At 50.8% G+C, this 10,798-nt stretch overlaps 1 protein-coding gene across 1 annotated transcript in view; it reads left to right on the top strand.

The window, feature by feature from the left end:
* Nucleotides 1–7,828: 7,828 nt before the first annotated feature.
* The window catches only part of CD99L2 (CD99 molecule-like 2), a 13,943-nt gene continuing 10,973 nt past the window's right edge, over nucleotides 7,829–10,798 (top strand). Inside the window, exons 1-3 of the mRNA XM_009997209.1 lie at nucleotides 7,829–7,860; nucleotides 8,087–8,159; nucleotides 9,575–9,695. Of these exons, the coding sequence (XP_009995511.1) occupies nucleotides 7,829–7,860; nucleotides 8,087–8,159; nucleotides 9,575–9,695 (226 nt within the window). The remainder of the gene's footprint in view (nucleotides 7,861–8,086; nucleotides 8,160–9,574; nucleotides 9,696–10,798) is intronic.

Genomic DNA, 10,798 nt, shown 5'->3' with positions numbered 1-10,798 from the left:
CAGCTTTCCAGCCACTCTGCCCCAAGCCTGTTTTGTGGAGTAATCGCCCTTTGCCTCTAGGCAAAGCCCTGCTCTCTGACCCAGGCACGGGCTGGTTTCTACGCCAGGTGCTTCAGCTGGGACAGGCATTCAGCCTAGCCCTGCTCACCAGGCATCAGCCACTGCTGCTGGTGACAGACTGTCTCACGCACTGTCAGGAGAGGCTGAGTGGATGCCATGCAGCTTGTGTGTGATCATTTGCCAGGAAACCAGAATTTGTTATTTCCAAAAATCCGTAGGACAGCACTAAGCATTGAGCCCATGTGTGTTTTTCAAAATGCACACAGATCCCAATACATGTCGTTAGCCTCATGCAGAAAATAGAGCATTTTTAAGGGAGGTAATGATGGTCTTAACTCAGTGAATTATTTAAATACTTTTGCAGAGGAAATCTCAGCACCATAACACTTGAATTAAAAAAAAAACAACAAAACAGTTTGCAAACTGTTGGTTTTGTAGCTGTTGGTGCTATTTCCTCCACAAGTAGGACCAGAGAGAATGAGGTACCTGTCAATGGATTTCTCTTTGAACTCAGTGAGCTCTTATTTCTATGTTTAAATTATTTCATTCCACATCAACAGCAAACAGTGCTCTGGTTATAAGACAACTGTTCCTCTGGTGATTGGAGGCAAAACCAAGCAGCTGTGCACCTCCATCTAGAAAAGTGCTTTATCTCAGAATTAAACTGTCTTTCATGACTTAAAATGCCACTCTAAAAATTATAGTAATTATTTTAAACCCATGACATTCTGTAACAAACTTTCAGAATTTTTCCTGATAAATTAGAGCCACTTTTTTCCCTGCCAGAAGAAACAGAAAGACCTTTCCCACCTGTGTAACACAGGACTCTGCTGATGCCTCCTAGCAGCCCATCCAGGAGGCAGTGGGAACATGGCAGGTGATCCCAGCCAGAGGCAGGCTGCAGGCTCTGGGTGAAGCTGCCTTTACCTCCCCAGTTGCAGTCCCAGCCTGTCCAGGGCTGGATGCACACCCCAAACTCCACTTGGCAGATGAATTCTCCAAACTCCTCTATGAAATCAAAGAGACAAACTCACCTTATTGCAAATGCTGAGGGACATGGCATGGCTTCCCCCCACTGGTTGGGCCAGCAGCTTCCCCTGCTGCGTGTGAGCCGGGAAGGGGGGGCCTTGCTGGCAGGCTGGGTGTTGGTTAAGAATCACTGCCAGGTCCTGCAGCACCTGCTCCAAATTACTTCCAGCAGGTAGAATTATAGAATGGTTGGAGTTGGAAGAGACCTTAAAGATCAACTAGCTCCAAACCCCCTTTCCATGGACAGGGACACCTTCCATTAGACCAGGTTGTCAGAGCCCCATCCAGCTGAGCCTGGGACAGCTCCGTGGAGGGGGCATCCACAGCTTCTCTCTGGTCATCCACAAGATCTCTGCTGCTGCTTCCTATTTGTGGGGTGGGTGGGAGCCTGCCTCCCTGTTTTGTCTCCATGCAGGAATCCCCTTCCTGTGGCAGGACAGGGCAGTCCCTTGGCAGCACCAACCAGATCTCCAATGCTCCAGGAAGCAGCCCAAAGCACGGGAAGCGGGAGCCCTGCACATCCCAGCACATCTGATGCAGAGAGCAGTCAGCTGGGGCTGGATCCTCAGCCATTCCCCACCCTGCTCCCAAGTACCCAGCACGTGCAGGGTGAGGTGCCATGGGAAAGGGAGCTGGCGGCTGCAGGCGCCGCAGCAGCAGGCGGGCAGGAGCCCTGCATTGCAGGCTGCTGTGACAGGGAGCAGACAAATGCCTTCAGCCAGAGGAGAGGGCTGTCACCCCCCGTGCTCTCCTAGGGCCTGGCTCCATCTGCCGCTGTTGCCCAAGTCTTCTTTTCCACTGCTGCTCTGCTTACAATCTTAAATAGCACAGTACGACACGAGCAGCACGTCCCAAGTGATGAACCAGCATTTTTACTGTGTAATTCCCTATTTACTTACTTTTAACTACAGCATCTCCTCTTGATCTTTATCTGATGAGAGCAATCACTTTCCATCAGGAATCAGGTGATAAGCTTTTAATCTCCTGCTTCGGATTTCTTTGGGCTCCTGCGTTGCTGGCTTTGTCATCAGTTGTTCATACTAGGTTATGAACAAAATGCTCTCATGCCACAATTTGTTGTCTGGTTGATAAACAGGCATCTTTGGCTCTAGGCAAATTCATAGTCATTACTTAACATGTAAGTGGAAATTAAGTGGCTCATGTAAACCTACCTCATAATGTTTCTGGGTAGCATGCAGGCAAACATAAAGGCACCCCAATTTTCAGCCTTGCACCCACAGTCATAGGAGGAACAAGAAATTGCTGTGCTTTCTGACCCCACATCTCCCCTTCTCTTGCTGCAGGAGCAGTAATCCAGTTCTCCAGTAGACCCCTACACATTAGATCCTGGATAACACTATTAGTTGACAAAGTCACCTTTAACCATTTGCTAACCTGGGCAGTGGGGTCAGTGCTAAATTACCCCTTCACCATTTGCAAAGTGGTTGAGGTCTGGGAGTAAAAACAGATGCCACCTGCATCTTTTCCAGCTTTAGGTATAATAAATTGTGCTTCCTTAAAAATACACACCTAAACCAAACAGCTACAGAGTGAAAAGAAGAAACAACTCCCTTTCCTATCAGACACACATTTGAATTCTTGAAGGCTACCTGGCACATTTTCCTAGAGTCCCAGACAAGGTGAGGTTTGCTTTCCAGGCTCAGCAGTAGAGCTCCAGGGAGGGTTGAGACAGGCTTAGTTCTTACTGTCCTCATGAGCACTTGGTCACAATGTCCCAGGACCCATCTCCAGCAGGAGAAGCTGGGCATCATCTCACCCTCACCACAGGTACAGCCAGCTCAGGCACTCCCTGGAAAGGGGGGAGCCTTAAGTACTCATGCTCAAAACCTTCCAGCCTTTTGCTCCTGATGCAATTGATCAAGGACTAATTGAAAGCAGGTTTTTTGCAATGCTGTAGCAGAGACCTCTTTGACCCAAACCTCAAAGTACTATTATCTTATTTACACTACTTATAAAATGTCACCTGCACTATGTGTGGACATGTCAGAGAGCTTTGGAAACCTTGAAAGCTTTGAGTACTGATACTGAAGAAAACTGTTTCGATTGGCATCTGGTATTGCCAGAACAGGGCTTCCTGCTTTCTGACCATTCTGGGCTGGAAGAAGACCTGGTGAAATGTTTGTTTTGTGTGTGGTCAGACACAGGATGATGCTGTGGAGCCAAAGATGGGGCAGACAGGGTCAGCTGCTGCTAGTCCAACGCATCCCATGGGAAACCCAGGTGTGAAACCTTTCCTAGAACCAGTAGCGCTTCTCTTGATGGGGCTTTGCTTTTCACTCTGAGCTGCCAAGGGTTGCTGCCAGCACCAGGACATGTTCATCTGTCCACTGGGGGGTACTGCTCTGGCTGGTGCTGCCTGGGGTACACAAGCAGGTTGTGGAGCTGCTGGTCTCCTGCAGAGCTGAGGGTTCAAGCCCAGCCTGAGGCTTTGCAGCATCCTGGAGGCCAGATGCTTGTATTCAACAGAACAAGCCCCTGGTGCTCCCTGCAAAGATGAGGCCCTCCATGGCCTCACTGCCTTACACCAACTTCTGTCACATTGCACGGCAGCAACACAATGGCACAGGTCTCTTGCTCCCACCCCTGACTTTGCAGGCAGCCCTGAAACAGATGTTGTGTGACACCCACGGGTGCTCAGTACATTACCCCCAGGATTAAGCCATCTCTGGCAGGGCCAACTCTAGCAGGTCCATTGGTGCTTGCAGCCCCCTCCAGATTGCATCTTGAACACTGACGTGTGGTGGTACTAACACTGACAGAGCAGTGAAACTTGCAGAAATGCTTTGTTGCTGTGACAGCAACTTTGCTCCCTCATGTCTCAGTCCCCAACTGTGTGGGCTTGGAACAGGCTGCCCAGGGAGGTGGTGGAGGCACCGTCCCTGGAGGTGTTCACAAAACAGATAGACATGGTGCTTCAGGAGATGGTTTAGTGGTCATGGGGTGTAGGGCTGACAGTTGGACCTGATGAACTTGAAGATCTCTTCCAACCTTAATGATTCTGTGAGTGTTCTGCTGGCAGCTCTCAGTTTGGCCATGGTGGTGGAGACTGAGCCGTGGGCTGCTCCCTGGAGCTGTGGGACACCATGGGGTACGTGGGGCAGTGCTGCTTCTTCAGGTGCTTTGGGAGGAACCTGGAGGTCTGTCCTTCCACCTGAAGTAAGGAGAAGATGAGTCAGGACCTTTGGGCAGATGGACACTGGTGTCCCTCAGTGTCCAGTGCCTGGCAGGGCAGCTCCCAGCAAGAACTTGTCTTCTCCTGCCTACTGGGACAGTGGCCTTTCTGACCGGGCCTCACATCATGGTGCTAATGGTGTCTGCTGAGAAGCAGCCTGGAGCCCACTAGATGCAAGCTGGTTTTGCCAGGTGCATTTTCCTCACCACTCCCTCACTCTTGCTGGGTGCTGAGCGTGATCAGTGCTGCCACCAGGTAATTTAAATGATTCCTAGTAAGCCTTGAAATCAAATTGCAACAGAAATCTGCTCCTCATCTGGCTGCCCTGGTGCACAGAAACGCAGTTTTCCTGTGACTTCAGAACCCAAGGGAGGTGCAGTGCCTGGAGCTGCAGACAGCACTGCTGGAGCCAGGGCTGTGCTGCCCATCCTGCCCCATCCCGCCTGTCCCGCTGCTCAGTGACCAAGGATAGGGCAGAACTGGGGATGCTGGGGGGCAGAGCTTCCCTGTGGAGGGCAGCAGGGGGGATGGAGCCTTCGTGGGTCGTGGTGGCTCAGCAACAACTCGCTGACTTTAGCAGAGGCTTTTAGACATTTCTGTTAATAGGTTTCAAACATAACCACCATTAGTCCCTCCACAAAGAGAAAGTCTTCATTATGCAAATTCTCATCTTAAAGCTTTATTCATGTGCTTCCTGGCAGGCTTTCCTTTAATCTCAAGAGCAAGATTGCTTGGAATTACCATATACCCTTGTTAATTGCATTAAAAAAAAAAAAAAAAAATCAGCAGAGGTTGTTTTTGCCATAATCAAGACTGACTTTGATTAGTACTTCTGGAAATCAAAATGTTTCACTGGGAATGGAGAAAGAGGACAGCAGCATTGTCTCCTCCCCCATGAGGACAGGGCCCATCCCAGCTAGGGGCTGTGTCCCTCTCCTGGGACATGCTGGCCATGCCCTGGACTGGGATGATGCACCCCCAGGCTCAGCAGAGAAGTCCAGCTGCTCCAAGGATGTCCTTACCCTCCTGGCCCACCAGCACTGCTCCCAGTGATTGTCGGTAACATCCCAGCTCCAGGGAGCTCTGTTCTCTCTTCGTGCGTAGGACTGTGCTTTGGTCGCAGTAGTCAGCAAGAACTTGAGATGTGTGAGCAACTTGGCACTTGCAAGTAAATGTCCCAGGTGTTTGGCAGGCAGCTGGGGTCAGTGCCCAGGCAGAGGTGGTGGAGAGCATCAGGGAGTCTGAAGCTCTGGTCTGTGCTGACCAGGATCACTGCTCTGGCTGGCATAATTGTTCCATTGCCTGATCCAGGGGAGGTCCTTGAGGACCCTTGGTGCTGCCAGAGGCACCCCAGCTGCTGCAGACCACACCTGCACCCACAGAGGAGCAGCCGTGTGCCCCCTGCAGACCTTTGGGGCTGTATCTTTGCTGATCCAGCAGGACATGTCGCTGCAAGGATACAGTCCAGCACCAGCAGCACAACACAGCTCTGCACCCAAACCCCCTCCGTCCCAGCGCCCCGTGGAGGTCCCAGTGCAGCCGTGGGTGCCCCGTGCAGGGAACCACCCGCCCGTGCTGACACCACAACCCAGAGCCAGAAAGACAAGGTTGATCTGTGGGGAGACCCTGGTGCACTGGGTTACCTTGGCACGCTTCCCTGCTGCTCTCCCACCCGCTGCCCGCCGCGCCGCTCCTCCGGCAGGTGCGCACAAGCCGGGCAGTTGGAATTACTTTCTGCTGCCCTTGTACCTGCTTTGCATTCTCCCGTAATCTCCCAGGCTGTCAATCTCGTACCCGTCGCGGGCTCTCAATTCCCAGGGAAGCTAAACACATATATATTGCACAAAGAGATCCGGGGGCTGGCTCTAAAAATGGAACACACCTCGCTCCGAGTGCTGCAGAGGGCCTGCCAGTGCACTGGGTGTGAATTATGATACTGTAATTCATGCTTTGTCAAACAGTGGGGCTTAATTAGAATATATATATAATTGTAAAAACTAAAAAGCTGACGAGTACAATTGCCTGTTTGAGCTGTCTGCTACAGAAAATAATGAGGAGAGAATACATTAAGGCACAAAACCCTTCTACCTTCAAAGAGCAGCTAGCTCTGATTAAAAATACTCCCAGCAAGGCGAGGGGATGCAAAGAGAGGCAGGGGAGCCTGCGGCACCAGCTCAGCCATAACTCTCACCTCTGTTTTACAGCCTCCACCCACCACAGCTTCAGCCTTGGGTTCCCCCCACCTCCCTGCTCTGGCATTGGGGGATTCATGTTGGGTACCATGAGATGTCCCAGCTTAGTTTCTTTTGATTGCCATATTAAAGAAAAATACAGAAAACAAGTCTTGTTTGCCCATTTTCCCCCTGCCATAGACCTGAGGTACCTCACTGCCCTCTGTCAGCTGGCACACAGGGCTGGCATCACCTCCCAGCTGCCTTTTCTCCCAGCACCCAGAGGCAAAAGTTCTTCCAAGGACCCAGTGCAAGGGTGGGGAAAAAATCCTCCAAACTAGTCATCAACCCCAGCAAAGATCCTATACTGCTCCCTGTCACCAAGCAACCATCAAGGTAAATGTGTCCTGAGTACTGGTTGGCTTTTTAGCGTCTGGCTATGAAATGCTGGGTTGGTTACCCCTTAATAACTTAGTAAAAGAATGAGGGGGAGAGTGTTCAGCTCTTGGCTGTTGGAGGGAGCAGGCAAGTTTGCAGGCCTCTGACAGCAGTGCTTAGTTATTGATCCATAAAATGTGTAATATGTCTCTGTAACACCCTTTGCATGAAATAAAGTTGTTGTCAGCTGCAATTAAGTGGCAATCTATTAATAAACCTTGCCAACGCCTAGGGAATTCCTGGGTTTATATTGCCCTGGAAAAGGATCTCGGCTTGCTGTGGGTAGCGGTGGGAAATCCTTGGGAAAGGGGCTGTGCCAAGCTGTTTTACATCAGCCCCACAAGGGCAGAGGGCCCTGAACACCCTTCACCCCCCTGGACCCACTGGCAGCTCTTTGGAGGGTGATTTTGGAAGTGGAACATTCCTCTCGTCCTGCAGGGTGAGATGCCAAGGGTGGCTGTCACCGAGCCGGGGAGGTGTAAGTGCTGCTCAGCCTGCAGGGCCAGTGAGGCCCCTAGAGTCAGGCAGGGTAGAGCCCGTGTTTTGAGGCAGCCCCACGACCCCCACACACCCCCGGGCCATCTGCTCCCCCTCACTTTCACACTTGGTCTCCTACATCAAAGGTGAAGCACGGGAGGATGTGCTGACAGCAGAGCTCGGCGTGCAGCAAATCAGCCCTTAACATTTACTTAATCACAGAGAGCAGAGAGAGAGGGAAGGGACGACACCGAGCATACCAATGTGAGCCTTGGTGCTGCCACCACATCCTTCCTGCCAGCCTGCCCTGCCCACCAGGGAGGCAGGGGCAACCAAAACGAAAGGCAGTGACAGCACATTTCCTCAGTAGGGTTTGAGTGCCTCTCATCCTGCCAGAGACGTGCCGCGGTTTTCCCCTTCTACCTTCTTTTAAAACACAGTTTAAAATAGAAAGACAAGAATGACGGAGCCCGACTGGTTCCTGAAAATCCGGTAAGGGCTGGGGAAAAAGCTGTGCTGGGAAAGAGACCCTGCATGAAATTAGTACCCACAGTACTAAGCTTGGGACAGTCAGCCACCGCAGTAATGAGCTTGTGGGGTCTCAGCACGGCCGTGCTGGGGGTTTGGCAGCACCCTGTCCAAGTGTGAGCTGCGTGGTGTGTTCACAGCACTCTGAGTGGTCTTGTACCTTCCTTACTTTGCTCTTTTGCACCAACAGAGCACTTGGTAACCCTGTGACTTCATCTGGGCTGTCGGAGCAGGAGAGCATCGCCTGCCTCAAGCTGCCACTGGCAATAAGATGCAAAAGGCAAATACCTTGGCGAGGAAGGGGAGGGGCCTGTGGGGAGGCTGAGGGTGCCAAGCTCAGCCCTGTTGCACTGAGCAAGGAGCTCATCCACATGCCTCATTTTGTGGATTTTTCGTGGAGGTAACCGGGTTCTACCTGGAATGGGGCATCATCTGTTCCTCTGCACTCCCATGGGAAGTGTTGGCATCCTTCAGCTCAATGAGAAACAGCCCTGGGCTGGGACATCTTATTACTTACACAACTCCCCAGCAGCCGCTTAATTCCCAGCGCTTTGCCAGGGGAGAGAAGCCCATAGCAACTCTCCAGCCATAAACCCTGCATTTAAATCACCCTCAGGTTTGCTGAGTGTACATTTAAATGGACGGCAAATGAAATGAGATGTGATGTGTGAGCGAGTGAAACTGGAGCTGGAGGTGTTGCAGTACTTAGTGACCACTCTCAGTAGAAGTTTTTCACCAAAATGCTGATACCTGCTTTCTGATGGACTGGTGCCTTCACGTTGTTATTGTCCTTGTCAGTAAAGCTTTAAATTTATTCATGAAGCACGCTGGAGCTCAGGTGGCAATAGCTAAATCCATTTAGCAGTAGGAATACGGGGAAAGCCATTTTAATGTTCTCTTGCAGTGCTGCAGTACTTAGCAAACCCAAAGGATATTAATTACTCAGCATGCACTGAGATGTAAAAGCATGAATTTATCAAGACAAATACATTCAGAACTAGGGTAAGTCAACAGTAATTAACGCAATGCAAAAAAAAGGCAGAGAAAGGAAGGATTAAGTGGCCCTATCACAGGAGAACACAGTGTAGTGCTGACTTATTCCTGGGATATTATGAGGTGACTGGAGTTGTGGTGAGGCACCTCTAACAAAAAAAAATCAGCCTGTGCCTGTCAGGTGTATCCCTGGGATGGAGGTTTGGTTCTGGTTTGTGTTACCAAGGCAGAATGATGCAGGCAGTCTCTGAAATGCTAAGTTGTGCTTGGCAGCCAGCAGCAGCATTTCACACGAAGCCTTTGATGTTGGGAGGCACTTGTGAAGAAGAGGTGTGCAGGGCGTTTCTGCTTCTCACCACATTTGTCTTTGCTGTCCCAATGTTTTCATGGTGTTCAGCAAAGGTATAATCGTGAGCACAGCCACAGATGAGTGGCAGCTCAGGAGATGAATTGGTAGGCTCTCCTTGGCAAATTTAAGCATAGCATGTGTTTTTGTATTGCGTCCATTAGGGCAGACAAATGGAAAATCCAGAGATGACTGCTCTGCAATTTAACAGTCACAGCATTTGGAGAAGGCTGTTGTCTTCCTCATCACCAGTGATGGGTCAGCTTCAGGAAAAAGCAGAAAGCCTTTTAAAAACAAAAGCAATTTGAGCAAACGAGTCTAGCTGTGTTGTGTTTAAAGGTGATTCACTTTGTGCAGAGAAGTACAACCAGTGCTGATTCTTTGTCTCCAGGTCATGGGGATGACTTTAGTGACTTCAACCTAGAAGATGCCCTGTCTGATGACCTCAGCACCAAGCGACGTAAGTCACATTCATTTCTTCTTTTCAAGAGGACAGAACAAATAGATGTTAATAGATGCAATTCGTTCTTTGGGATGTGAGACTGGTGGGAAGGTGGTGGAAGATTTGAACTACCTTGTTGTCTGCCAAGGCATGTGCAGCGTCCAGGCTTGCTAACAGGTGGCACTGGCGATCGTTCTGGAGAAGCTGGTTGCTGACTTTGTGCACTTGCTTTTCTGATTCCCATGAGCAAGCCTCAGAGGCACACCAGTGCTTGATGTAGCAACGACACTGAGCGCATGTTTTTGGCTTTGCATGAGTCAGTAACATCTACCATCTGACATGACTCTGTCTGCCTGGAAGCGAACGTGTTAACCGCTCTCCAGCAGGTGAGGACACCCCCTGAGCTCAGCTGGGCAGGAGCAGTGCCACGTCCTGCCCTGGTCCCTTCTGAAGGGGATGCCTTGCTCCTGGCATGCTGATATTTAGTCTTTGGCTTTGAAATATCTAACTTTTATGGAAGCCAGAGTCAGGCTGTGTCACTGAGGGGAGCACAGGGCCTGCCAGAGCTCAGCCTCACAACTGGCAGAAACAGCATCGAGGGCAGGGGGTCAGTGGGGGGTTTGCACCAGCCTGGAGGTGGAAATTCAGCAGAGCAGCTCTCATTTTACACCCAAAGGAGAGAACCTAAGAACCTAATTGCCAGTGCAGCAGCTGATGGGAGGAGGTTCATCTCTCTGCTGGGTGTATGTCACACACCTCCTGCTGAGCTCAAGCTGGCTCTGCACCCAGACATGCCACCAGCTCCCCTTTGCTGCCTGGCCATGGAGGTGCCAATGCCAGTGCCCTCACTGCCCATCCCTCCCCATGCTGATCATGGTCACCATCCCCAGACCCAGTGCCCAGCTGGGCAAGAGCAGGGAGGGCTCTGTGAGTGATGCCAGTGCCTGTGATCACAGGAAATACACCTACCAGTGTTTAAGTGAAAACTATCACAGGGTTGGAAACCTCTTACTTTATAGTCTAACAACACACAGACACTCGTGCTGTGTTACACTGGAGTTTACATGGAATAAAAAGTCAGGATGCCCACAGGTCTCTCCTGTGGCAGGACAGGTTCAGCA

The sequence above is a fragment of the Chaetura pelagica genome, unplaced genomic scaffold (genome assembly GCF_000747805.2).
Source record: "Chaetura pelagica isolate M959 unplaced genomic scaffold, ChaPel_1.0 scaffold344, whole genome shotgun sequence".
Classification (NCBI taxonomy): Eukaryota; Metazoa; Chordata; class Aves; order Apodiformes; family Apodidae; genus Chaetura; species Chaetura pelagica.
Note: the sequence above shows the minus strand (reverse complement) of the source record. Positions and strands in the feature narration are given on the sequence as shown.